The sequence below is a fragment of the Grammomys surdaster genome, unplaced genomic scaffold (genome assembly GCF_004785775.1).
Source record: "Grammomys surdaster isolate TR1022 unplaced genomic scaffold, NIH_TR_1.0 229, whole genome shotgun sequence".
Classification (NCBI taxonomy): Eukaryota; Metazoa; Chordata; class Mammalia; order Rodentia; family Muridae; genus Grammomys; species Grammomys surdaster.
In genome coordinates, this window is record NW_021604674.1 from 4,246,454 (window position 1) to 4,273,544 (window position 27,091).

A 27,091-nucleotide genomic window follows, 5' to 3' on the forward strand; every position below is an offset into this window, starting at 1 on the left:
TTTGATCTTCAGCCCCATGTAATCAGAGTGCCATTGAAATCAGAGTGCCATGGATGTGTTCACATACACACAATAAAATGAAATTTTGTTCAGATAAATATAAGGTAAATATGGCATAGCTTTTAGTTTAGGAATACCTTTATCTTCCACACACTGCTTTGTAAGACTTCCTTTTTAGCCTTGGGAATAAACTTATTTCTTTTCTTGAATTTTTTTTTTTAATGGACAGATTGTTTACCAACTTGTTCTTTCTGTTGGTTGTCTTATAGCTTTGCCCACAAACTTAGAAGTACTTAGTCTGAAGTCTGAGAGACCAACTTTGTCTGTGTGTCATAGTTCTCTCTCGTACTTGACCTTGGAGATGTTATAAATTTTTAGTTTTGAATTTTATCTCATCCCAAAGACTTGATTTCTTTTTGTTTGCCCTTGAGATTGAACTCAGCCTGTGAGATAAGCAGTCAAGGTTTTCTTCTCAGAGTTCACTGTCCTTTTGAAAACTATTTATTGTCTAATATACTGGATCTGTATTTAGTTCTTTGTTCCAGAAGAAAGTAAATGTTTCCTATAATCCCATAAAGCCTAGAAGTAAAAGCTCATGTTTTTAATTGTTAGGTAATTTTTTAAAAATTTTGATTACATAATGATGCAATTGTAATGTATATTTTTTTTGTCACATGTCCTAAGGAAAAAAATTATCTTACAGGAACAGAAGAAGAAAGAGAAGTTGGAGAAAAAAAAGCGGTCATTAAAAGTTACAGAGGTAATATAATATGCCAGGATTTTCCCCTCTAGTGCTGTGGATTGGTCTTAAATGTTAAATATATGATCTACCACTGAAAAAGATTCAGTCCTTTTGAGAAAATTGTTACTTATTTCATCATTTCTTAATTTCAGATTTATTCTTCCATTGTCTTTTTTAAGAAATATTAATTTATGTGTATGTTTTTTGTTTTGCCTGGATGTGTGTAAGTACATCGTGTGTGTAGAATGCCCCTGGGAGCCAGAAGTGGGTATTATATTCACCTTATTCATCTGTTCGGTGCTTGTTTGCTGTAAATTTCAATTGTTTAAATGTTTTCTTAATGAGTAGTGTATCTTTTTCAAAGATGCATATATATATATGTACATATATATATGTACAAATATATATGTGTGTGTATATATATATGTATGTACCACATGTGTGCCTGGTACCTGGAGAGGCCAGAAGAGGGCATTGGATTCCCTATAATTGGAGTTACAAATGTTTGTGAGATGCTAGGTGGGTACTGGGACTTGAACCTGGAACTTCTGGGAGAGGACCAGTACTCCTAAACACTTAGCCATTGTTCTTGCTCCCTCTTCATATTAAAAAAATTTTTTTTACTTTTCTTTTTGACTATCTTTTCATTTTTATGTGTATTTGTGGTGTGTCTGAAGGCTTCCTCGGTTATTCTTCTATGTTCATGAGGCAGAGTCTCAAGTTGAACCTGTAGCTTACCAGTATGTTCTAACTAGGTAACCTGCTTTCTCCGGGGAACAATAGAATTCAGTGGTGACACTATGCTCACTCAGCGTTTACATGGGTTCTAGATCCAAACTAGTTTTTACACTTAAAACTGTCGAGACATCTCCCTGGCTCTTTTTTCCTTTTCTTTTAAATTATTGATAGTGTTTTGGTTTTAGTTATTCCATTATCCTATTTACCCATTCCATTGACTCCCTTCTTTTTTCTTCCTATCCGCATATCTATTTGTTTTTGAGACTCAGTGAGTTTCCAGGGTTTTTTGTGTGAGCATGATGAATAAATAGGAGGTTATATTACTGGTCTCCAAGTCACAAGAGATCTGCCTGCCTTTACCTCCTGAATGCTGGGATTATGTGGCACTACCACAACAGGAAGAGTTTTATGTTGATATTTTTATGATGTGTGTGTGTGTGTGTGTGTGTGTGAGATTTTTGTGATGTTGAAGTGGTCATGGAGTATTAGAATAGGACATTGGATCTCCTAAAGCAGTTGTGACCTGCCCAATGTGGCTGATCAAACCGTAATTTTTACTTTTTTACACACGAGTTATATAGACAAAAAGGCAGGATGTGGGGAAAGGGATGATGCAGGAGCTTAGGTGTTCAGGGGAGTACAGGTATCTTCCAGAACAGAGTGTCAGCTGGGTGAAGGTTCAAGGGACAGATCACGTTGACTCCGCCTATGATTCACTTATCCTTATCTAAGTTGGTACTATCCACCAAAGTTACCTATCTACAAGGTCTGACCATTTAGCCTGGCTGTTTTCCACCAAAGCTGCTTGTTTACAATAGATTCTAGTCATCTGTTTCAGTGTTTTTCCATAGAGACCCAAGACTTTGTGTTAGCAGGCATGTATGTCAGGCTTATTGCTGATTTTAGGCCTATGGCTGATTTTAGGCCTTCAGTGTATCATCAGCAGGGCTGCCCCTGACAGACCAGGATGTACCTGTCTCTTTTTTTTTTTTTGGTTTTTCGAGACAGGGTTTCTCTATGTAGCCCTGGCTGTCCTGGAACTCACTCTGTAGACCAGGCTGGCCTAGAACTCAGAAATCCGCCTGCCTCTGCCTCCCCGGCTTCCTGCCTCTGTTTCTTAAGTGCTGGGATTAAAAGGCATGTGCCCCTACCACCTGGCTCACATTCATTGTTCTTAACTGTCTCCAGTTCTAGGGAAATCTGAGACCCTCTTCTGTTAATGGCATCGGGTGTGCACAGGGTGCACAGATGGACATGTAGGGAAAATATAACATTAATACACAATAGTAACATTCTAAATCTTTTGTTTTGTAGGGTAAAAATTTAGTTGATAGAAATGAAGAGAATCCAGGTAAATTGACTTTGTTCCAGCTTGAAGGATGTATGTTCGCACTTCTGTTTTTAGCTGTTATTAAAAAGTTAAATGGTTTTGTTTTATAGTCATGAAAAAGAAAAGAGGAAGAGAAGATGAATCTTACAATATTTCAGAGGTCATGTCAAAAGAGGTAATAATATAAGATTACATAATATTTGATGTTGGCTAAAATCTACTGTTGGTTTTACTTTAAAAATGTATTTATATTTACTTGCTGGGTGGTGGAGTACATGCCTTTAATTCCACCATTTTGGTGCCACAGACAGGCAGAGTTCTATAAATATAAGGTCACTCTGGTCTACAGAGTAAGTTCTAGGATAGCCAAGGCTACACAGAGAAACCCTGTCTTGAAAAATATAACAAAAATGTATTAACTTAACTGGACTTGGTGATGGTTTTTAATTCCAGCAACTGGAAGGCAGAGGCAGGTGGATATCTAGTTTCCAGGACAGCCTGGTCCACATTGTTTCAGGCTAGATAGGGCCGGTTGTAAGTAAAAGATATTTATTTGAAAAAAAAAAATTTCTTTCATTTGTATGTTTTTGCCTACTTATGTATGTACTTATATATAAACCTCAATCCAGAAGAGAACATCAGATCCCCAGGAACCAGAATTACAGAAAAGACAGATTGTGAATTACCTTAACCACTGAGCCATCTCTCTGACCCTAATATTAGGGATTTATTTATTTATTTATTTTTGTAGTTGTTAGTACAGACTCTTGTGTATAAATCAGGCTGGCCTCTAACTTGGGATTCTGCAGCCCTAGCCTCCTGAGTGCTGGGTTTACAGTAGTAGTATGCAGTTATGCCAACTTTCATCATATGTTTATTAAGTATCAAGTGGATTTTAATAAAATTATAACATTCTTGGTAGAGAAAGAGTAGAGCTTTCTGGTTTATAGGAACAATGTGTGGAGGCACATAGACTACTTTGTGTGGGGCTACAGCAAAGATGCTAAGAATTGCTCATGCAGGGGGATGGCACCAGCCGTTTGTTGAAGCAATCCTTGAATCTGTGGTTTATAGATGCACACACCTTTGTGCTTAAAGACCTGAGGGCCTGAGGTTCCGTGGAGCTGTACTTAAAGACATTTGTGAGATGCTGTGATTATTATATGTATACAGGAATCTGAATTCTGGTACTTAGGATTGTATAGTAATCGAATCGTCCTTAGTTTCTGAGTCATTTTCCCAATTCTTTTCTTTTTATCTTTTTTTTTTTCCCTTTGAGGCAGGATCTTACTGTTTAGCTTTAACTAGCTTAGAATTAGCTGTGTAATAAAGCTAACCTTGAACTCACAGAGATGGACATGTCTCTCTGCCTTTTCAATTCTGGCGTTAAAGTCATACACTACTCCCAGCGCGTGCTTTAAATCATTTCATCCCAGTTCTTGTCTCTGAGCTCTTGTTTCTTCACAACATCCCCCATCCCCCTTCCCCCCTCCCAAAGCTGGCTGCTAAACCTAGGGTCTATCTCGGTCTGCCATAGACTTGTACCACTCACTATTCACTATAAAAAGACACATCTTTAATTAAGGATGAGAGTAATTTACCTGGATATGCTGGTGGGGTCGTGGAAGTGGTAGTCCTTTTTTTGTTTTGTTTTATTCTTTCAAGACAGAATTTTTCTCTCTAACAGTCTTGGCTATCCTGAAACTTGATTTGTAGACCAAGGTTATTCGAACTCAGAGAGATCCTCCTGTCTTTGCCTCCTTGGTGCTGGGATTGAAGGCGTGCACCACTAGATAGAGCATGGTAGAAGTGGTAGTCTTATACATTAATTTTTATTTTTTCAATCTTACAGGAAATTTTGTCGGTAGCTAAAAAACATAAGGATAATGAGGTAAGATTTATACATTTTATTGTTGTTTGTATCTCTGTGCATGATACATATGCCTGCCATGGCATATGTTACGGAGCTCAGAAGACTAGGTTGATGGCAGGGTCCTTTACCTGCTATACCATCTTGCTGGCCCTTTTGGCATTTTTTGTTTGTTTGTTTTATATTAATTTAGTTACGGGATGTACAGCATACAGGTGTCAGGACAACTTGTAGAAATTATTTTTTTATCTTGTGAGTCCCCAGGATTGAACAAAGACAATTCATCATCATGGTTACTAGCAAATGTTGAGCCATTTTGCTTCTTCTAACATTCTAAACAGGAGTTAATGGCATTTTGAATCTGATAATGGTATGACCAGTTATCTTAGGTGAACCTGGAGGATTATGAGTTTGAGTCCTGACTCACATACGTAGTGAGTTCAAGGCCGGCCTGAGATGCATAGCAGGTAGTTACAAAGAAGCCTTTTCTAACTGGTAAAAATATATAATTGATTAAGTTTTTATTAAGTTTCAAAAACAGGTATACGTTGGCATTCCTTTTTTAAAGATTGTTTTTATTTATGTGTCCATACAATACACATGCATTTGAGTACGTGAAGAGGCCATGAAAGGGATCTCCCAGAGCTAGAGTAGAAGAAGTTGTTGGCAAGATTTCCTAACTATGAAGAGCCAATCTATCTCTCCAGCCCCATTACCTTTTTTTTAATGACTTCACATTTTATGGGAAAAGGAAGGTCTTGGAGATTGACTCTGCATACATATTTTATTCTCTAGAACTAGTAACTACAGTATTGTAGTTTTTGTTACATTTTCTTTGGGAAAAAAAATGATGCATGATGTGTGTGTGTTCCTCAGTGTATATGTAGAAGTTAGGACAACTTGAGAATCAGTGGTTCTCTCATTCTAACTCAAGTCTACAAGCTTGTACAGCAAGTGTTTTTACCTACTGAACTATGCCAGTTGCATTTTCTGATAGATAACTAGTGAACATAGTAGCTTTTAATGTCAAGAGTTTAATTAAATATTTCTCATTACAGGATGAAAGCTCTTCCACTACTAATCTTTGTGTAGAAGATCTTCAGAAAAATAAGGATTCAAATAGTATGATTAAAGATAGATTATCTCAAACCGTTAGGCAGAATTCTAAATTCTTTTTTGACCCAGTTCGGAAATGTAATGGACAGCCCGTACCCTTTCAACAGCCAAAGCATTTCACAGGAGGAGTGATGAGGTGGTACCAAGTAGAAGGCATGGAATGGCTTAGGGTAATGAATTGTCTTCTCTTCTTCTTTTTTAGTTCTATTACTTTTTTGTTGCTGGGGGTTAGGATATGCGCCACAGCACATGTTTATATATCAGAAGATGATTTTGTAGATCTGATCTCTTCTACTTTTATGTGGATATTTTACATTGGAACTTAGCAGGCTTGCATACCAAACACTTTTATCTGCTAAGCTATCTTGCCATTCCAAATTTTATTATTATCGTCATCATCATTTTTATTTGGTGTGTGTGTATGTGTATGTATGTGTGCGTGGGTGCGAGCATGTGATATGTGTGTATTGACTCATGTGCTGCCATGGTGTATGGTTTGAGGGTGTTAGGGTAACCTTGCATTTTGTTTCTACCTTGAGGATCCTGGGGATTGAATACAGTGTAGCCTGTGCAGTAGGGCTTTTATCTGCTGAGCACTTCACACCATTTTTTGTTTTTAAGACATTTTTTGTTTTAAGGCATTTTTGGTTTTGTTTGAAAGAAAAGCAAGTTTCATATAACTGAGGCTGGTTTGGAAATAGTGAGCCAGGGAAGAATGTGAACTCATGGCCCTGTCTCGAATTGTCATTGTATATATGCGTGCATGAGTAAAATGCTCTGCTAGCTGGCTCAGGAGCTTGTGGAGATTCTCTTTTCTGTGCAGGAGTGCAGGGATCACAGGTGTATGTGCATTACTGTGTCCAGCTTTTATGTGTGGTTTTTTTCCAAACTTGGTTCCTTAGACTTACTCAGTTCACTTTTCCTACTGAGCCATTTTCCCAACCCTTGTGTTACCTGCTTTTTGTTTTTAGAGGCACAGTTTCACTTTGTAGCTTTGATTGGCCAAGGTTTCACTACATCCTTAGGCTACGGTAGTCTTGGATTCAGACGTTCACCTTCCTCTGCTTCCTGAATGCTGGGATCCAAAAAATATATGGTGCCATACTTGATCTGAATTTTTTTTTTTTTCTAGATAGGGTTTCACTGTGCAGCCCTGGCTGTCCTGGAACTCACTCTGTAGACCAGGCTGACCTTGAACTCAGAAATCTGCCTGCCTCTGCCTCCCAAGTGTCCCAAGTGCTGGGATTAAAGGCATGTGCCACTACTGCCTGGCCTGATCTGGATTTTTAATTTTTGATACTGCATATGGATACTTTTCTCTAATAACTAAGTAGCATGATACACTACTATTCAAATTCTTCTGTTTTAGTATAAAAGAAACATTTGCATTTTTCAACATACATTTATTTATTTATTTATTTATTTATTTATTTTTTTGGGTTTTTCGAGACAGCATTTCTCTGTGTAGCCCTGGCTGTCCTGGAACTCACTCTGTAGACCAGGCTGGCCTCGAACTCAGAAATCCGCCTGCCTCTTCAACATTTATTATTTGTGTTGGGTGGTGCATGTGCACCTTGTACTTGTATGTTTTGCAGTGGTTATCTGCATAAGCCTTAAGAGTGCATTGGATCCTTTGTGGCTGGAGTTGCAGGTGATGGTGGAATACCCAGTGTAGGTGCTGGGATCTTAACTTGGATCCTTTGGAAGAAAAAGCGAGTGCTCCTAACTGCTGAGTCATCTCTCTAGTCCCTTGTGTGTATTTTCTGAGTGTTTTAAAGTGGAAATTTTAAGATGAATGTTAGACCTTCAACACTTTCTATGTCCTAGATAAAGGACTTCTCATAACTTAGAGTTCATTTTATTATGTTAGATTCATAACTTTGTTTATGCTTTTAAAATGAAGCCTTTGTTAATTCAGGAAATGTTTGTATTAACATTTATATGTAATGTATTCTTTTGTACAGATGCTTTGGGAAAATGGAATTAATGGAATTTTAGCAGACGAAATGGGTTTGGGAAAGACTGTTCAGTGCATTGCTACCATTGCATTAATGATTCAGAGGGGAGTACCTGGACCTTTTCTTGTTTGTGGCCCTTTGTCTACTCTTCCTAACTGGATGGCTGAATTCAAAAGATTTACTCCAGAAGTAAGATATATATTTTTTTACATAGAATATGTTGCATATATTTATTACATGAAATATAGACCACTCACAGTAACTGAAATGATTTTTATATACATTGCATCTGATTTGACTTACTCAATTTGAGTAGGACCATTCTTTGATTAAAGAGTTTGGATTGGTAGTCTGATATATTTTGTTGAAATTTTCCTTAAATTGTTTTTGGGATTTCATAAATTATTTCATCTGAGTCAGATCTATATTAAAATTTTTTGGTTATCTATTTTTCTGCTTGTTTTTGAAACACAATTTCACTCTGTATAGCCCAGCTGTCCTCAGATAAGTTTACCCTAGTCTGTCCTTATATTTTCTAGTCTGCTTCCTCATCTAATTGACTGCTTATCATCCCATGTTTATTCTTCTTATTTTTAAACTCATTTTTAAATGTATACCACATGAGTGCCAGGTACCAGTGTAGGCCATCAAATCCTCTGGTACTGGAGTTACAGACAGTTAATGAACCATAATGTGAGAATTGAGGATGGAAGCAGGTCCTTCCTCATTCTTAACTTTTTTATTTATGTACTTTGGAGTTTTTTCTGCATGTATGTCTGTGTAAGTGTGTTAGATCTTGGAGTTACAGACAGTTGTCAGCTGCCGTGTAGTTGCTGGGATTTGAACCTGGGTTCTCTGGAAGAAGAATAAGTGCTAATGCTCTTAATAGCTGAGCCATCTTTCCATTCCCCCCCCCCATGTGTATTGTTATATTTTTCTCCCCCTAATACATACTATTACCTTTATAATATTTCTTGTATGTGTCAGCTTATCAAATAATAAGTTCTGAATTACTAAAGAATTACTGTTTGGACTTATTTATAAGTTTTTGTTTTCAGCTTAAACACATACAAGTACTGTATATACATGCTATCTTACCTACGTCCTTGCCTTGTGAGAATATTTTCCTGAAGTAACTTACCCATTTGCTTCATAAACCTCCTCTTTGTTTTGTTTTTGTGGGTTTGGGGGCGCTTTTTTTTTCTTCATTGTTTTCCTTAGGTTAGTCATGATTTATTTAGTTAACTTAGTAATAGGGAAATAGAACTAAAATATTCTTTGAGAAAGTGACTTGTTCTGTATTTTCTAAATCCTTTATATTTTGCTTTGAATGAATATACTCTTAGATTCCTACTCTGCTGTATCATGGAACCCGGGAGGAACGTCGAAAATTGGTAAAGAATATCCACAAAAGACAAGGGACATTGCAGATTCATCCTGTGGTAATCACATCATTTGAAATAGCTATGAGAGACCAGAATGCGTTACAGGTACAGATGGTTGCTTTGTAGATCATTAGTCAGATTTTTAACTCATATTATTACCATCCAATAACATTTGTTTTATCGTGGTTTAAGTAGTAGATACACTTTGTATTTCCTTTAGAAACTGGAGACTTGTCCATAGAAAGATTGTGATTAATGTTGATGTCTGTTAGTAGAATTATTGGCATTTTAAGCTATGGCCATATTGAAAGTATTAGAATTGGTTACACATCAATGTAAATATGCTGTAGATAAATTTAAGATATATAGTTGGAACTTATTTACTGGTTTAGTTTTATTCAGGTATGAATAGATTTGCAGAAAAATCATTTTGTGTTGTCCTTTAGAACTGTGGGTGGTACTCTGTTCTTTTTCTTCATTGTTTTAGTCCCTTTTTTTGTTCATGTCCTTGCTTTACTATGCCATTAGTTGCCTTTCTCCCTCACCTACTCCATGTGAATTGTGTATAGTTCTCTGCATTTTCTTCTCTGATCATGTAATGTTCATTCTGATTAAGTTCATTCTTACCTTTTTCCTTTGTCCTTCTGGTTTTTCAAGACAGGATTTCTCTGTGCAGCCCTGCCTGCCCTGGAACTAGCTTTATAGACTAGGCTGGCCTTGAATTCAGAGATCTGCCTGCCTCTGCCTCCTGAGTGCTGCAATTACCATGTGGCTTTTTCTTTGTCTTTTTAAGACTAGGTCTGTACATAGCCCTGACTGTCCTGAAAGTCAGTGTGTTTAAAGGCATGCACCACCACTGCCCAGACCTTTTAAGTCTTCAGACACACCATAAGAGGGCATCAGATCTCATTACAGATGGTTATGAGCCATCATGTAGTTGCTGGGAATTGAACTTAGGACCTCTGGAGCCAGTGCTCTTAACTGCTGAGCCATTTTTCTACCCAGCTTTATAGTTTAATAAAAATGTGTATGACATGGGTGTAATCTCAGTTCTCAAAAGGCAGAGGCAGGAGGATTGGTGTGGTTTGGGGGTAGTCTAGACCACATAGGTATACCTTTTTTTCAACACACACACACACACACACACACACACACACACACACACACACACACACACAGAGGGAGAGAGACAGAGACAGAGACAGAGAGAGACAGAGAGAAAGAGAGAGAGCACGAGCGCAAAGTGGTTCCTTTACAGCAAGCGTATTTATAGAAGAAAATAATATGGGCATGGTGGCACATCTTTAACCCCAATACTTGGCAGGCAGGAATGGGCAGATCTCTGAGTTTGAGGCCAGCCTGGTCCACAAAACCAGCCAGCACTACATGGTGAGACCTTGCCTCAAGAAGTAATGTATGGAGTACTTGTAATTCTACATGAGAATTCTTTTGTGGTAAATAACTGCTGTTGAGATAACAGGTATAAATTATACATAACTCAGGCTACATCCTGTTTTGCAACTTGTTTCTTCCTTTTGTTTTATTTTACATTTATTTATTTATTTGTTTGTTTATTTATGAGTACACTGTCTCTGTCTTCAGACACATCAGAAAAGGACATCAGATCCCATTACAGATGGTTGTGAGCCACCATGTGGTTGCTGGGAATTGAACTCAGAACCTCTGAAAGAGCTGTCAGTGCTCTTAACCACTGAGCCATCTCTTTAGCCTGTAACTTGTTTCTTGTATAAATATGTAGTCTGAAGACTTATGTTTTATTTCAACTTTACCTTGCCTATATTGTCAGAAAAGCTTCCTTGTAGGTTTCTTTTACTTGTTTTGAAAATATTAGTTTTTCCCACTGAGCCATTGAATCATTGCCAGGATTTTAGTTTTAGTGGGCAATGGGCAAAAGTTTTGATGCTTGCTTACTTGTTATTTAAGTTTCATCTCATTCCCCTTCATTTTTCTCATGTCTTTCACTCATTCATTTACAAAGGCTGTTTTATATTATACTTTTCAATAGTTGTTTTATAGTAGGAGATTATTCAGATTAATTGGCTTTCTATTTTCCCAGAAAAGTAATCTCCTTTGTAGTTATTAACATTTTTAATTCTATTAGAAATTTACTATATAATTTTAAAATGTACTTCATTTCATATATGTCATCTAATCTGACATTACTTTTAGAAAAAGGAAATGTATAAAGTTTTTTATTTGACGTGTATGGGTGTTTTGTCTGAATATGTGTCTTCCCGATTTATGCGTGGTTCCCCGAGGTCAGAAGAGAGCATTGAATGCTCTGGGTTTGGGGTGACAGAGCCTGCATATATGTGCTTGGAACCTTACCCAGATCTTTTGCCAGAGCAAGTCCTCTTAACCATTAAACCCTCTCTGGCCAGCTTTTTTTTTCCTTTTAGATATATTTTTAGCTAGTCGTACGGTCAAAGATATCTTGGCTTGACAGTTCGATGTTTCTGATATTTCTGTATTGTTACAAAATAACTTAGATGGATTTTTTTACTTGCTTGATCAACATAAAAGAAGGGACTAGTAAGTGAGTGAGAGAACAGCTTTTGGGACTTTACAAATATAAGTATGTGGTGTTTTTTGAAAATGTTAATTGCTAAATATGGCTTCTTAAGATAGGAAACACCTAGTCTGTGAAGGAAGTTGAGGAAAACGATCAGATTAAAGTAATATCAATCTTATATGTGAGTCTCAAAATGAGAATTTCAAAAATGTTTTAAAATTTTGGAGCGAAGTTAGTCTTGGTGCTTCATGCCTTTAATTCTAGCCTAGTCAGTAGGCAAAGGCAGGTGGATCTGAGATCCAGGCCAGCCAGGAATATGTAGAGATACCCAGTCTAAACAAAATAAAGAAAAAGTAAAAAACGAGTAATAAAACCAAAGTTTGGAGTACATATAACTAATGGAAAATTTCTTTTATCCTTCATTATTTTGATACTGGTTTTTCAGGACTCTAATGGCATGTGGCAAAGGGGGAAAGCTAAAGATGATTTTGACTTTAGAATGAATGAAAATATTTACTCATGATGTCAGGGATTTCCAGTGAGCTGTATTTCAAGGATGTAATACCCACTGGGTTTTAAAATTTATTAACTTTATGACACCTAGAGAAAGGAATAATCCTAGTAGATAGTAAAATGACATTTAGCAATTATTAATGAAATTAAATAGATGTCCTCATAAAAACTTTTATGGGTATAAGAAATATTTATAGGAAAAAATTATGAGATTGATTCTTAAAATTTCTTTCCTCAATTCATTTTCTAGCATTGCTATTGGAAATACTTAATAGTAGATGAAGGACACAGGATTAAGAATATGAAGTGCCGGCTAATCAGGGAGTTAAAACGGTTCAATGCTGATAACAAACTTCTTTTGACTGGTACTCCCTTGCAAAACAATTTATCAGAACTTTGGTCATTGCTAAACTTTTTGTTGCCAGATGTATTTGATGACTTGAAAAGGTAGGTAAGGCAGTTACTTGTTTTATGTCTTCTTAAAACCTCAAAGATCTGTGTTGTAAGCTGAAACTAATTCCTTTCTATTTGGTAGCTGAACTTAAATGACATTTTAGCAATTTTTTTGTGCTATATATTATGTGTTCTACTTTTGACAGAATATATGAGAGAGAAGATAAAGATTTAAAACATTCAGATTGATTAAAAGAAAACAAAAATAATCCTCTAAGGGTCTGGGAAGATGGCACAGCACATGTAGACCCCCAAATCTGAAGGCCTGAATTCAGTACTGAAAGCCTGCACCAGTGGAAGGAGGCTGTGGCATCTGCAGTTTGCTTTTCTTCCTTCCTTCCTGTGTTGTGGCACATGTGTACACTCCTTCTCCAAATAAGTAAATGTACATAAACAACAAAAAAGAATAAAGAAAACCGGTCAAAGTAAAACATGAACTTTTAAATACTCATGAGATTATAGGACACTGATTTTTTGCTAAGATACTTTTATGTGGATAATTCCATTTCACAGAATAGCCTAGGCAGCTTCCATGTTCTTTATCTCATAGAAGTAAACCTGCATAGAAGTTTTTAAAGAATATGACTAGTTAGCACCAGAGAAAAGTTGTAAGATTCTCAATTTCAACCTAAAACTTTTATTGTTGGTATTACAATTTAAACTTAAAATTATATTTTTGAAACATTTTCTGAAAATAGTATCTTCAGGATGGAAAAAGATGTATACTAAAAATATGTTTTGGATTAGAGATGTAGCCCAGTGAAAAAGAGCTTCTGCTTAGCATATTTGAAGCCCTTGGTTCTATTCTTAGCAGGACAAAAACAAATGAGGGAAAAAAAAGTATAGTATCATTTGTATTTGACTTGTATAGTTTTTGACTTTTTTAGAAAAAATGTAACTGTTTCCTATTCATTTGAATGAAGTTTTAATTTTATTTAAAAATAAAATTGCCTCTTCATCCTTGGAAGAGTGTTCCTGTTTCATAATATATAAATTAATATGAAAATTATGCTGTGTATAATGGCATATGCCTGCAATATCAACACTTGGAGGTGGAAAAGGTCAGACTTGGATCTACAGTGAATTTGAGTCAGCCTGGCCTGAATGAGAACCTGTTTATCTTCACCCCCCTCCCCAAAAATGTATATGTATGAGATTGTAATTGTGTACCATGTTAGTATAATTGAATTCACATGATAGATTAACTTGTAATTTTCTTTTCCAGCTTTGAGTCTTGGTTTGATATCACTAATCTTTCTGAAACTGCTGAAGATATTATAGCTAAAGAAAGAGAACAGAACGTTTTACATATGCTGCACCAGGTACCAAATCTTATTCTGCTCACTTTATACTTAAAAGTAAATTAGGAATTCTAGAGATTTAAACTTTGTAGAAGAGACTTGAAAAATAATAATCCTTCTTTTCCAAGCCATCATCCTTTCTAATGTACTTGTATTGTTTGTCCTTACATTCACCTGTCACTATGTAAGCGTGTATTTATCTGTATTCTGTGAAGTAAATAAATTTTCATTAAAAAGATTATAAAGTTTTTCTGTGTCGGTACATTATGTTTTATTTATTTATTTTTTAAGACAGGGTTTCACTATGTAGCCATGGCAGTCCTCACTATATAGACAGGGTAGCCTTAAACTCAGATTTGCCTGCCTCTGTGGGATTAGTGCTAGGCAGGCGCATTGGATTTCAATTATACTTTAGTATCCTGTTGCTCTGCCCCACTATACTTAAGTTTTTTATATCATAAATAAATTTAAAATATCTATACTTTTTCCTTAGAAGAAAATTTTAGGTTAATAGTTTTCTTTTTTAAGTTTCCATTGCCTCTTTTATCTAAATTTTTAGACTCCCCTTCACCTATATTTTGGGAATATGTCCCAGACACTCTGCCACTGAGCCATTTCCTCAGCGAATTACATAAACTTTGAAAACACAGGCAAATGCTTTTCAGAATTTATATACTCACAAAAATTACATGGGACCAAAAACTATAAAAATAAAACTGGTTGAATCTGCACATACAAATTTTGAGGATTATAAATCTTTCAGAATCAGAATTGAAGAAATGTTGATAAACCCAGGCTTAATGTCATTAACACACCAAAGAATTGAGATACTCAAATGTCTCTGGATCTGTTGCAGGTGTTTTGTTTTTTTTTTTTTTACTGAATTACTTGTTCTAGTATCTTTCTCAGTGGTACATAAAGTGTGCAATGAGTAACTTACTGGTCTATATGTTATAAATGTTTTCTCTTTCTCCCTCTCCCTGAGACAAGGTTTCTTTGTAGACCAGGTTGGCTGCAAACTCATACCTACCTGCCCCTGCCACTGGAATACTAAAAGTAAAGGCCCACCCAGCTATTTGTGTAAACTTGTAATGACATTTTTGGGTGTGTATGTTTTTTTTAAGTTACCAAGTGCTGGTCTGGTCTCAAGGAGATATACGGTAGTCTTTTTAAACTTGATAGGAAGAAAGGGTAAAGAGTGTTTAGAGTGAGTGTTCCTAAGGAGAGAAGAAGATAACTAATGTTCATATTTATTTGTCCATGTTTAAATTTTAGATTTTAACGCCTTTCCTGCTGAGAAGACTGAAGTCTGATGTTGCTCTTGAAGTCCCTCCTAAGCGAGAAGTGGTTGTTTATGCACCACTTTGCAATAAACAAGAGATCTTCTATACGGCTATTGTGAACCGCACAATTGCAAACATGTTTGGATCTTGTGAGGTAATTGTGGGTTTTTTGAAGTAACTGTTGATTGATTGACATAGCATTTTGTCTTTTATTTTAATTTTTAGTCTTTTGTCTCTTCATCTATACTCAAGACTTTGTGAGTAAATAAGACCCAAAGCAGAAGGTCCTTTCTGTTACTTACAGTCCTCCTAAACTTTAAGTGATCATCTGTATATTAGTTGTTTTGTGGTCATTGGAAATACATGTTTAAAACTTACATACTGGACCAGAGAGATGGCTCAGTGGTTAAGAGCACTGACTGCTCTTCCAGAGGTCCTGAGTTCAATTCCCAATAACCACATGGCGGCTCACAACCAAATGTAATGGGATCTGATGCACTCTTGTGTGTGAATGAAGACAGCAACAGTGTACTCATATAAATAATAAATTTAAAAAAACTTACCTACCTATATGTTCAACAGCCTGGGTTTGATGATCCTTTACTACAAAACAAAAAGTCAGAGATAATCACTACATGTAGTAATGGGTTTCATAAGACATTTTCATTCAAGTGTATCATGTACTTACTTTGACCATATTTGTTATCCCATATCTTACCCACCCCACTACCTTCAGAAGTCCATGTTTACAGCCACAGAATCCTTGAGAGTCACTGTTCTAAAGACTTATCAACTAGTCTAACCCTCTGCAACTGTCTGTTTCCTTTATGGGAATGTCACAGTCACTGAGAATTCAAGAATATTTCAAAATTTCAAGTAATGTGAACTGTATTAAAAGAGTTGGTGGGATTGCTTTATTATCACATGTGCACAAAAGTATACTTCATTCATATTTAGAACTTCAGAGTTTTTGTTTTATTTTTACTGTTTTGATTTTAAAAGACACACTTCTCTATGTAGCCCTGCCTGTCCTGGAACTCACATTGTAAACTAGGCTGTCCTTGAACTCAGATTTGCCTGCCTCTGCTTCTTAGGCATGTACCTCCACTCCCTGGTTTCAGTAGTTTTTAAACAAATGTCTTTTTATGTATTCTCTCTAGAAGGAAACAGTTGAGCTAAGTCCTACTGGAAGACCAAAACGACGAAGTAGAAAGTCAATAAATTACAGTGAACTAGATCAGTTCCCTAGTGAGTTAGAAAAACTAATAAGTCAAATACAGCCAGAAGTAAACAGAGAAAGGTAAGAGTTTAAAGGTACCTTTAGATATTTAAATTGTGTTTTTTTTACATTTGTCATACTTAACATACTTACTATGCTTTTGTAGGACTGTTGTGGAAGGTAATATCCCTACAGAATCTGAAGTTAATCTGAAGCTGCAGAACATAATGATGCTTCTTCGAAAGTGCTGCAATCATCCATATATGATTGAATATCCTATAGACCCTGTCACACAGGAGTTTAAGGTAAAAGATTAGCTAGTAATTTGTTTTGTTTTGTGTAGCTTTTTTTAATATTGAGGCAAAATCTTTTTTTAATAGATTAAACACTAAGCCATTTCATTCATATACTTTTTTTTTTCTTTTGAGATAAGGTCTCCCTATGTATCCTGGAACTCACTCGGTACACTAGGCTGGTCTAAAATTCACAGAGATTTGCTTGTCTTTGGCCCTAATAACTGGGATTCAAAGCATGTGCCACTCCTCCTGGCTTATGTTTTGTTTTTAGTTATATGTGTATTCATGTGTATCTCTGTGTGTGTTTGTGCTTGTGTGAGTGCAGTGCCTGAGAAGGCCAGGAGAGACCAGAATCTCGAACTGGAATTTCCAGGTGGTTGTGAATAGTGTGACAGATGCTAGGAACTGAATGCTGGCCCTTTACAAGAGTACCAAATCACTGAATCACTAAACTATCTCTAGCTCCCAAATAGTCCTTACTATTATTATTACTTGTAGTGTGTACCTGTGTGTGTGTTTAGTGCATATGGAACAGTGTACATGTGGAAAATCAGGACAGTTTTGTGTGGTTCTCTTCCACTTTTATGTGTATTCCAGTGATCATATCAAATATTCAAGCTAAAAGTCAGTTTACTTAATGTTTGTTTAGCCTTAATCTTTATATTGTTCACAAGTTTATGTTCTCGTTAATTTTTATTAAGCGTTCTGATGGTAATTTTTGTACGTATTTTACTAAGTTGTATACAACAAACCTTAACACACATACACGTATGAACTGTTATGCAAAACTTTTCTAGTTGTTTTGGTGTTTTTTTTTTTTTTTTTTTTTGTTTGTTTGTTTTTTTGTTGATGTTTTTTGAGACAGGGTTTCTCTGTATAGCCCTGGCTGTCCTGGAACTCACTCTGTAGACTAGGCTGGCCTTGAACTCAGAAACCCACCTGCCTCTGTCTTCCAAGTGCTGGGATTAAAAGCGTGTGCCTCCACTGCCCGGCTTGTTTGCTGTTTTAATGTTGTGGGGGGCTTTAGGGAGAGCTGCCTTGGAACTCACTGTATAGACCAGGGTGGCCTTTTCCTCCTGATTATTAGAATTAAAGATGTGTGCCACCATCATCTGTCTAAAATAGATTCTTTTTGTTGTTGTTTTTGTTTTGTTTGTAATTTTTTGTTTTCAAGACAAGGTTTCTCTGTTTAGCCCTGGCTGTCTTCGAACTGGCTGTGGATCAGGCTGACCTCTTACACAAGAGGCCTGCTTCTACCTCCTACGTGCTAGGATTAAAAGCATGTGTCATTACCACTTTGGCTTGTTTTTATTTTATGTGTATGAATGTTTGCCTGTGTGCATATATATATATATATATATATATATATATATATATATATGCATTAAATGTGTGTACATCATGCTTGTTTAGGTCAAAAGAATGGTTCTGATATTGGCAACTGGAATTCTGGCTTATGAGCTGCCATGTGGGTGCTGGGACATAAACCTGCCTTTTCTGCAAGAACAGCAAGAGTTCTCAACCAATGAGACATTGCTTCAGCCTCCAATTTTAATTTTTTAAGCACAGGCTGGCCACAAGCATTTCATATAAATGAAGCTGGCCTTGGACTTCAGATCCTTCTGCTTCTGCCATCTCTGTGCTTACGTTGCAGACATTATCACCACACCTGTTAAGTTCATGATTAAGTTCATCGTTATACTTGCACTTAATTTTTTTTGTCTTTTTCTTGAAAAGTAATTATGTTAGTTTAGAAAGATTGAATAATGACTTGTCATTGAAAATTGAACTGTTAAGGTTGGGTGTGATAACACATACCTTTTATACTAGCACTCCTATTGGGAGATAGAGGCAGGCAGATCTCTGAGATTAAAAACCAGAAAAAAAAATTGATCTATTAAAATGGCACATGGCCAGGCGGTGGTGGCACACGCCTTTAATCCCAGCACTTGGGAGGCAAAGGCAGGTGGATTTCTGAGTTCGAGGCCAGCCTGGTCTACAGAGTGAGTTCTAGGACAGCCTGGGCTATACTGAGAAACCATGTCTCAAAAAACAAAAACAACAACAACAACAAAAACAAAAAAAACAAAAAATGGTGCATGATTGGAAATTACATTAACAGTTTTCTTCCTTTTTCTTGTCTACTTTTAAGATTGATGAAGAATTGGTAACAAATTCTGGGAAGTTCTTAATTTTGGATCGAATGCTGCCCGAACTTAAAAAAAGAGGTCACAAGGTAGTACTTCTGAGTAGAATTTTAGCCATTTAGTTTCTTATGAATCAGAATAGTTATTAACATGGATGTGTTTAAATTCTAGGTTCTGGTGTTTTCACAAATGACAAGCATGTTGGACATCTTGATGGATTATTGCCATCTTAGAAACTTCACCTTTAGCAGGCTTGATGGGTCCATGTCTTATTCGGAAAGAGAAAAAAATGTAAGACCTCACATGAATTTCTTTTTTTGTGACTATCTTTGAAATAAAATGTGACCAAAAATTTTGTAGGATTGTTCAAGGATAAACACTTTGATTGAATACTAACAAGATCTTAGTTTTGAGTCTCCTACCCATGTATGCACATGCAACCTTCTGGTACAGTCTTAGATAGATATAACTGTATCCTACTTACTTAACCACTGCTGTAAGAATAAAGGGACAGTAGGGGATGCTTTCCTGCTTTTTATCCTAGTTTTCAACTTTTCATTATGAAAATTTTAAGCATGTGGCAATTAGAAGAGTTTCCTAGTTGGCTACTATCTTTCCACCCAGAACCTGCCATTAACATCCCTTTGTTACTTTATATCACACTTGTGATGCAGCAATAGGCCATTACATCTACTCAGCATTCCCTTGTTTATGTTTTTATATTTATAAATAAGTAAATATTAATATAAACATATATGTTTATATTATGTGCATGAGTGTTTACCTGTATTTTGTACCACATGAATGAATACCTGACACCTAGGTAGGCTATAAGAGGATATACAATCTCTAGGAACTGAATCCCAGACACTGAGCAATAAGCACTCATACCCACCACACTATCCCAGGTTTATTCTTTTAAACATTTCTTTATTTGTATATTTTTGTGTGTATGAAGATATACATGGTCTGCAGCTTACATGAAAGTCAAAGGACAACTTGGTGGAGTTATTCTCTTTCCATCATGTGGATTACAGGGATTGAACTCAGGTTGTCAATCATAGAGACACAACTATTTTTATGGGCAGTGTTTTGGTTTTGTCAGACACATTTGCATTATATTGTCCTTGGTAGCTTTGAACCAGAGTGTATCTCAGACTTGGGATAATTTTTATTTGACCTCCAGTGTTAAGATTATAAGTGTGTGCCAGGCAGTGGTGGTACATGCCTTTAATCCCAGCACTTGGGAGGCAGAGGCAGGTGGATCTCTGAGTTTGAGGCCAGCCTGGTCTACAGAGTGAGTTCCAGGACAGCCAGGCAGGGCTACACAGAAAAACCCTGTCTCGAAAAACCAAAAAAAAAGATTACAAGTGTGAACCACCACACATAACTATCTGTTTTCTGGATGCGTTTAGAGTATGTTTGTCATTGACTTTTAGGTAAGAGTTACTATGGAGCAAATAAATGTATTATTCTTTTGACAAGCATGTGCAAACTTTGTTACATACAACTACTGTGATTAAAATTACCACCTGCCCAGAAAGTATGTGCTGCCTAGTTAAGCTACCCATCTCATTTTTTAATTCTGTTTCTGGTGTGTGTGTTTCTGTCTGTCTGTCTGTCTGTCTGTCTGCCGGCCTTGTATGTATTTGTTGTGTGGATGTGTATATGTGCATGTACTAAGGTAAGGAAGACATTCAATGTCGTATTCCTTTGTTCTCCATCATGTCTTAGAGACAGGGTGTCTGACTGAACCTAGAACTCATTAATTAGACTGGCTGGCTAGTGAGCTCCAGGGATCAGGCTGTCTCTGCTATTTCAATTTCTCATACCAGCTCTGCATTAATGACCAGGGCCACCACTTAGTCTTTTCATAGGTGCTAGGGATCTGTGAACTGTGATTCTCTTGCTTGTATGGCAGAAGCTTTACTGATAGAGCCATCAATTAAAGTAGTTTTATCTGTTTTTTTGATACTGGATATGATACACAACTTTAACAAAATAAAAATATCTTGTATAATGTCAATGTTTGAAAAGCAATGTTTATATAAGCAGAGGTTTTATTAGCTAATATAGTTGTTTCCTAGCTCTGTTGGAGAAGATTCTAAACAGTGATATTTAAAAATAATGCCCTCTACCCATGTTTGAAATTAGTTTCTTGTTAAATTTTTTTATGTTTATGTTTTATTGCATTTAGATACACAGTTTCAACACGGAACCAGATGTTTTTCTTTTCTTAGTGAGTACACGAGCTGGTGGCTTAGGCATTAATTTGACTGCAGCAGATACAGTGATCATTTATGACAGTGATTGGGTAAGAAGTACAGCAATATGCTGACTATATTTCTGTTCTGAAAACATTATCCTTTATTTTACACATATTGATGTTTTATCTATCTGTTTTGAAAAGTGCCTGTCTGCAGGTAGGAATTTTTCAAGCTTTCTGTGGATAAAAACTTAAAAGACATTTTCAGAGTCTTTAAATCATTTAAGTTACTTTCATTTATTTAGTGGGTGTATGTGTGTATGTGAATGACACGTAGAGGTCAGAAGACAGTATGCAGGAATTAGTTCTTTCTATTGTGTGGATCTTGGCTATTAAATGCAAGTGGTCAAGCTTTCTAGCTGGTACTTTTACCCTCTGAGCCATCTGAGTGGCCCCTGTGGGAGCATTTAAGTAGAAAACTTTACAACTGTTATGTGAGTTATAATTTATACAGCCGTACTGGAAGTTAAAATGAATCTTAGAACCATTAAAAAGTTTCTCTCTAGATAATGTACATGATTTTTTTTTCACCTTTTTTTTTCTTTTTTTAGGTTTAACAATTCTACTAACTGTACATTTCTTTTCTTTTCAACTTTAAGAATCCTCAGTCTGATCTTCAGGCCCAAGATAGATGTCATAGAATTGGTCAGACAAAGCCAGTTGTTGTATATCGTCTTGTAACAGCAAATACTATTGACCAGAAAATTGTGGAAAGAGCAGCTGCTAAAAGAAAATTGGAGAAGCTGATAATCCATAAAAGTAAATGATTTTTAACTTACTTCAAATGGTGTATTTATTATTCTTTATGTATGAATGTGTTGCTTGCATGTCTGTCTGTCTTCCATATGCAAGCTTAGTGGTCAGGGAGGCTCACCAGGACCTCAAGTAACTATTATGAGCCTCCATGTGGCTGCTGGGAATTGACTCTAGTTCTCTGTAAAAGCATCCAATGCTCCAAATCTGAGTCATCTCTATAGCTCTGTAATGATTATTATGAGGTAATTTTGTGCTTCAGTTATCCATGTTTTAAAAATTTCCAGTGTTGTTACATCCATCCATCCATCCATCCATCCATCCATCCATCCATCCTTTCAGTCAGTCATTCATTCATTTTGATTTTTTCAAGACAGATTCTCTGTGGAGCTCTAGCTGCTATCTGCCTTCAGACACACCAGAAGAGGTCTCATTACAGATGGTTGTCAGCCATCTGTAATGTGGTTGCTGGGAATTGAACTCAGGACCTTTGGAAGAGCAATCAGTGCTCTTAACATCGGAACCATTTCTCCAGCCCTGCCTGTCTGTCTGTCTGTCTGTCTGTCTGTCTGTCTGTCTGTCTTCTCTGTATAGCTCTGGCTGTCCTGGCACTAATTAGTAGACCAAGCTTGCTTCAAACTCTTAATTTCCCCTTCCTCCCAAGTGCAGGAATTAGATGCATGAGCCACCACCTCTGGTCCTTAGAACAATGTTTTCAAAAGTTTTAAAACTTAAGTGTTCTCCATATACTAGATATTAAATGCTAATAGTATATCATAGTATCAAATTCTTATACTGTTGAATAGATTTTTGAAGGATGAAAATGAATGAGGAACTTCATGTCTTGCTTACCCAGATTTTGTTTTACTCATTTAACATGATATTTTATTTGGTTAAATAGCTCATTGGTTACCTGAAGAAAAGTTGAAATTGTTTTTCTAAGTCTAGAGAAATAAGAGGAACATGATCTTAAAAATAATGTGTAAAATCACTTTTTTTCTATTTATTGTTTATTATTTAAATTCCATCTGTTATTCCCCCTCCTGGCTCCCCCTCCCACGGTTTCTCATCCCATTCTTCCTCCTTGCCTCTGAGAGAGTGCTCTCCCCTATACCAGGCCTCCCCGTTCCCTGGGACCTTAAGTCTCTTGAGGATTAGGAGCTTCTTCTTCTTCCACCGAAGCCAGACCAGACAGTCCTCTGCGACATATGTGCTGGGGACCTCGTACCAGCCCATGTGTGCTGCCTGGTTGGTGGCTCAGTCTCTGGGATAGTTGAGATCCAGTAGTCTGGGTTAGTTGAGGCTGCTGGTCTTCCTATGGAGTCGCCCTCCCCTTCAGCTTCTTTAATCTGTCCCCTAATTCAATCATAAGGGTCCCTGACTTCGTTCCAATGATTGGGTGTAATTTTTTGTGCCTGTCTCAGTCAGCTGCTGGTAGGGCCTCTCAGGACAGCTCCTGTCTTTAAGCACATCATAATATCAGTAATAGTTTCAGGCCTTAGTACCTGTGCCTCCCATTGAGATGGATCCCAAGTTGGGCTGATCACTGGACTGCCTTCAATCTCTTCTCCATTTTTGTCCCTGCAGTTCTTTTAGACAGGAAGAAAATTCTGGGTCAGAAATTTTGACTGGGTTAGTAACCCCATACCTCCACTTGAGGGCTTGTCTATCTACTGGAGTTGGAATCTTCAAGTTCCCTCTCCTTATTGTTGGGAATTTTGGTCACCCGAATTGAGTCCTGAGAGTTCTAACCTTCCAGGCCTCTAGTACTGTCTAGAGGGTACTCCCACCTCCACTCCCCCCTGAGGCTGGATATTTTCATTCTCCTGGCCCTCTGGGCTTTTCTCCTGTACCCACCTTACCCCTTACCTGATCCTGTTCCTTTTCTTCCCTTCCTCTCTCACCCAGGTCCCTCCCCGCCTCTAGCTCCCATGATTATTTTCTAACCCCTTCTAAGTGGGATTAAAGCATCCTCATTTGGGCTTTTCTGCTTGTTATACTTCTTATGGTCTGTGGGTTGTATCTTAGGTATTCTGTATTTTTTGTGTAATATCCACCTGTCAGTGAGTACATACCATGCATGTTCTTTTGGGTCTGGATTACCTCAGGATGATATTTTCTAGTTCCATCCATTTGCCTACAAAATTCATGATGTCCTTGTTTTTGATAGCTGAATAGTATTTCATTGTGTAAATGAACTACATTTTCTGTATCGATTCTTTGGTTAAGGGACATCTTTGTGTCTCGTAAGTTTGGGTATGTTTTGTCTTCATTCTCATTGAATTCTATAAAGTCTTTGATTTCTTTATTTCTTCCCAGACCAAGTTATTATTGAGCAGAGAGTTGTTCAGTATGTGGGCTTTCTATTATTTTTGTTATTGAAGTCCATCCTTATTATGTGGTGATGTGATAGAATGCATGGGATTATTTCAGTCTTATATCTGTTGGGTCTTGTTTTGTGTCTGATTATATGGTTAATTTTGGAGAAGGTTACATTAGGTGCCGAGAAGAAGATATATTCTCTTGTTTTAGGGTGAAATGTTCTCTCATTATCTGTTAAATCCATTTAGTTCATAATTTCTGTTAGTTTTACTGTGTCTTTGTTTAGTTTCTGTTTCCATGATTGCTGAGAGTAGGGTATTGAAATCTCTCACTATTATTGTGTGAGGTGGAATGTGTGCTTTGAGTTTCTTTTAACGAATGTGGGTGCCCATGCATTTGGGGCATAGATGTTCAGAATTGAGACTTTCTCCTGGTAGATTTTTCCTTTGAATATGAAGCTTCCTTCCCATCTTGCTTGATAATTTTTGGTTGAACGTTTATTTTATTGGATATTTTGTTGGATAAGTCCCACTTGTCTCTTGGGACCAATTCTTGGAAGACTTTTCTAGCATTTTTCTCTGAGATAGTGTCTGTCTTTGTCATTGAGGTGTGTTTCTTGTATGCAGCAAAATGCTGGATACTGCTTGTATATCCAGTCTGTTTAGCTTATGTCTTATTATTGGGGTATTAAGACAGATTAAAGACAGATGATTGTTAGTTCCTGTTATGTTTGTTGTAGGTATGTATGTGATTCTCTCCTTTTGGTTTTGTTGTGAGATGATTGATTACTTGTTTTTCCTTTGGTGTAGGTACCCTCCTTGTGTTGGAGTTTTCCTTTTAGAATCTTCTGTAGGGCTGGATTGGTAGATATTGTTTAGATTTAATTTTATTTTACATTATTTTGGTGTCACCTGTGTCTCTGGTTACTTTGGATCTCATGGGCAAACAGGCTGTTGGGTATAGGAGGGTTATGTGGATCGCCAATCTGGCCAGCATGGAGAAGCAGACCAGAAGGGTAAAATCACTTAATGATTTTTTTTTTTTTAATAATCCTCTTCAGCCTGCACATCTTTCCTTCCTTCCTTCCTTCCTTCCTTCCTTCCTTCCTTCCTTCCTTCCTTCCTTCTGTCCTTCCTTCCTTCCTTCCTTCCTTCCTTCCTTCCTTCCTTCCTTCCTTCCTTCCATCCTGTAGCTTTCTTCAGACACACCAGAAGAGGGCATCAGATCCCATTACAGATGGCTGTGAGCCACCATGTGGTTGCTGGGAATTGAACTCAGGATCTCTGGAAGAACAGTCGATGCTCTTAACCACTGAGCCATCTCTAGCCCTGCACATACTTCTTTATGGGGGTCTGGCTTATTTTTATTTTTTAACTTATAGTTATCATTATTTTGTGAATTATATCTCTCTGGCCTTTACATGGGTTTGAGGCACTGAATTCAGATCTTTAGCCTTTCATTGGCCCTCATACCTGGTTTTGAGGGTGAAAAATGGCTTAAATGTAAGACACAATTAATTGACTTGGTGGAAAATTTAAATTGTAGTTAAATTTTCAGAGTAAAATGAGCTTGTCTTTCTTAATTTTTTTTTACCAATGATGAATAAGAAATATAAAATTATAATTTGCTTAAATATTGACTATAGTTTTAGTTTATATAAATTTTATCCATGATTATGTATTCTGAAGTTGTTACCAGTATTTGTAGGTACTGATTTAACAAAATATTGAAGAATATAAAAATCCAGGCTTAAAGATATACGTATATACTAAAATACACAAATTTCTTTAAGTTATTGATTTTAATTCTCTTATAATTGTATCCTGACTGAAGTTTCTTAGTCCTTCTCCCTTCCCATGTCTGTCCCCCTCCTCCATCTATTCCTCTCATTCCTTAAACAAAAGTCAGACCTTCTAAGAATCGCAACCAAACAAGAATACATAAATGTTAAGTATACAGTTTATTGATTGTGACAGATGTATAACCTCAGGAAGTTTCTTTTCCATGTACCCCTTTTAGTCAATCCTCATGTTTTTCTGACAGACACTTTTTTGGGTTTTGTCAAAAATTATTCTTTTTCTTTAACTGTTAAGCCAGGAAATTCGTCTATATGTTTGTATTAGAGGAATTTTGTTTTATTCAGCTCATTAACATTTCTGTTGGTGGGCTTTAGAACTGTTACCAGATTATATTTGTTATGAATAAGCTAATTGCTTGAGTCATTGTTTATAAGTTGCCTCTTTTCTTAAGAGGGGCTATGTGTTTATCTGTCAGTAATTACCAACCCTTTGCCAAATGACCTTACAATTCTACATTTCCAGCAAGATCCAATAGTTTTCATTTAAAAGTTAAAGACCAATGAAATAGCACAATGGATCCCTACACAGAAAGTAAATCAGTAAATGTTAATTTTTTTTTCAAATTGTAATATATTGTAGTTTTCAAAGAAGTTTTATAATAAATTCGTTGATTTCTTTTGTTTTTCTTCACCTCCCCAGATCATTTCAAAGGTGGTCACTCTGGGTTAAGTCAATCTAAGAATTTCTTGGATGCAAAGGAATTAATGGAATTATTAAAATCTAGAGATTATGAAAGGTAAAATTAAAAAATTTTAACATTTAATGGTTTAAAAGCATGAGTGTGTGAATACTTCTGCTACTGTACCTGTATGGAGATCAGAGGACAACTTGCAAGAGTTGGTTTCTTTTTTGTACTATTGTAGGTCCTGGGGATTGAGCTCAGGCTATCAGGCTTGGTGGTGGAGACCTTTACCCATTGAGCGGTTTTGTTGGCCCAAAATTTATTTTTTTAAACTTTTTAATTTTTTATTTTATGTTTATGTTTTAGCTGTTTGTATTTCTGTATC

At 36.5% G+C, this 27,091-nt stretch overlaps 1 protein-coding gene across 2 annotated transcripts in view; it reads left to right on the top strand.

Annotated features, from left to right (window-relative positions):
• Hells (helicase, lymphoid specific) overlaps positions 1 to 27,091 on the top strand; it is a 39,660-nt gene that overhangs the window by 9,185 nt on the left and 3,384 nt on the right. The window contains exons 4-20 of one of the 2 annotated variants that reach the window (XM_028773475.1): positions 704 to 760; positions 2,795 to 2,831; positions 2,921 to 2,985; positions 4,663 to 4,701; positions 5,739 to 5,966; positions 7,761 to 7,943; positions 9,101 to 9,244; positions 12,436 to 12,632; positions 13,864 to 13,960; positions 15,215 to 15,376; positions 16,383 to 16,522; positions 16,608 to 16,746; positions 18,890 to 18,973; positions 19,056 to 19,175; positions 21,082 to 21,198; positions 21,750 to 21,909; positions 26,724 to 26,820. In XM_028773475.1, the coding sequence (XP_028629308.1) occupies positions 704 to 760; positions 2,795 to 2,831; positions 2,921 to 2,985; positions 4,663 to 4,701; positions 5,739 to 5,966; positions 7,761 to 7,943; positions 9,101 to 9,244; positions 12,436 to 12,632; positions 13,864 to 13,960; positions 15,215 to 15,376; positions 16,383 to 16,522; positions 16,608 to 16,746; positions 18,890 to 18,973; positions 19,056 to 19,175; positions 21,082 to 21,198; positions 21,750 to 21,909; positions 26,724 to 26,820 (2,066 nt within the window). The remainder of the gene's footprint in view (positions 1 to 703; positions 761 to 2,794; positions 2,832 to 2,920; positions 2,986 to 4,662; positions 4,702 to 5,738; positions 5,967 to 7,760; positions 7,944 to 9,100; positions 9,245 to 12,435; positions 12,633 to 13,863; positions 13,961 to 15,214; positions 15,377 to 16,382; positions 16,523 to 16,607; positions 16,747 to 18,889; positions 18,974 to 19,055; positions 19,176 to 21,081; positions 21,199 to 21,749; positions 21,910 to 26,723; positions 26,821 to 27,091) is intronic. The other variant, XM_028773476.1, reaches the window with a different exon arrangement.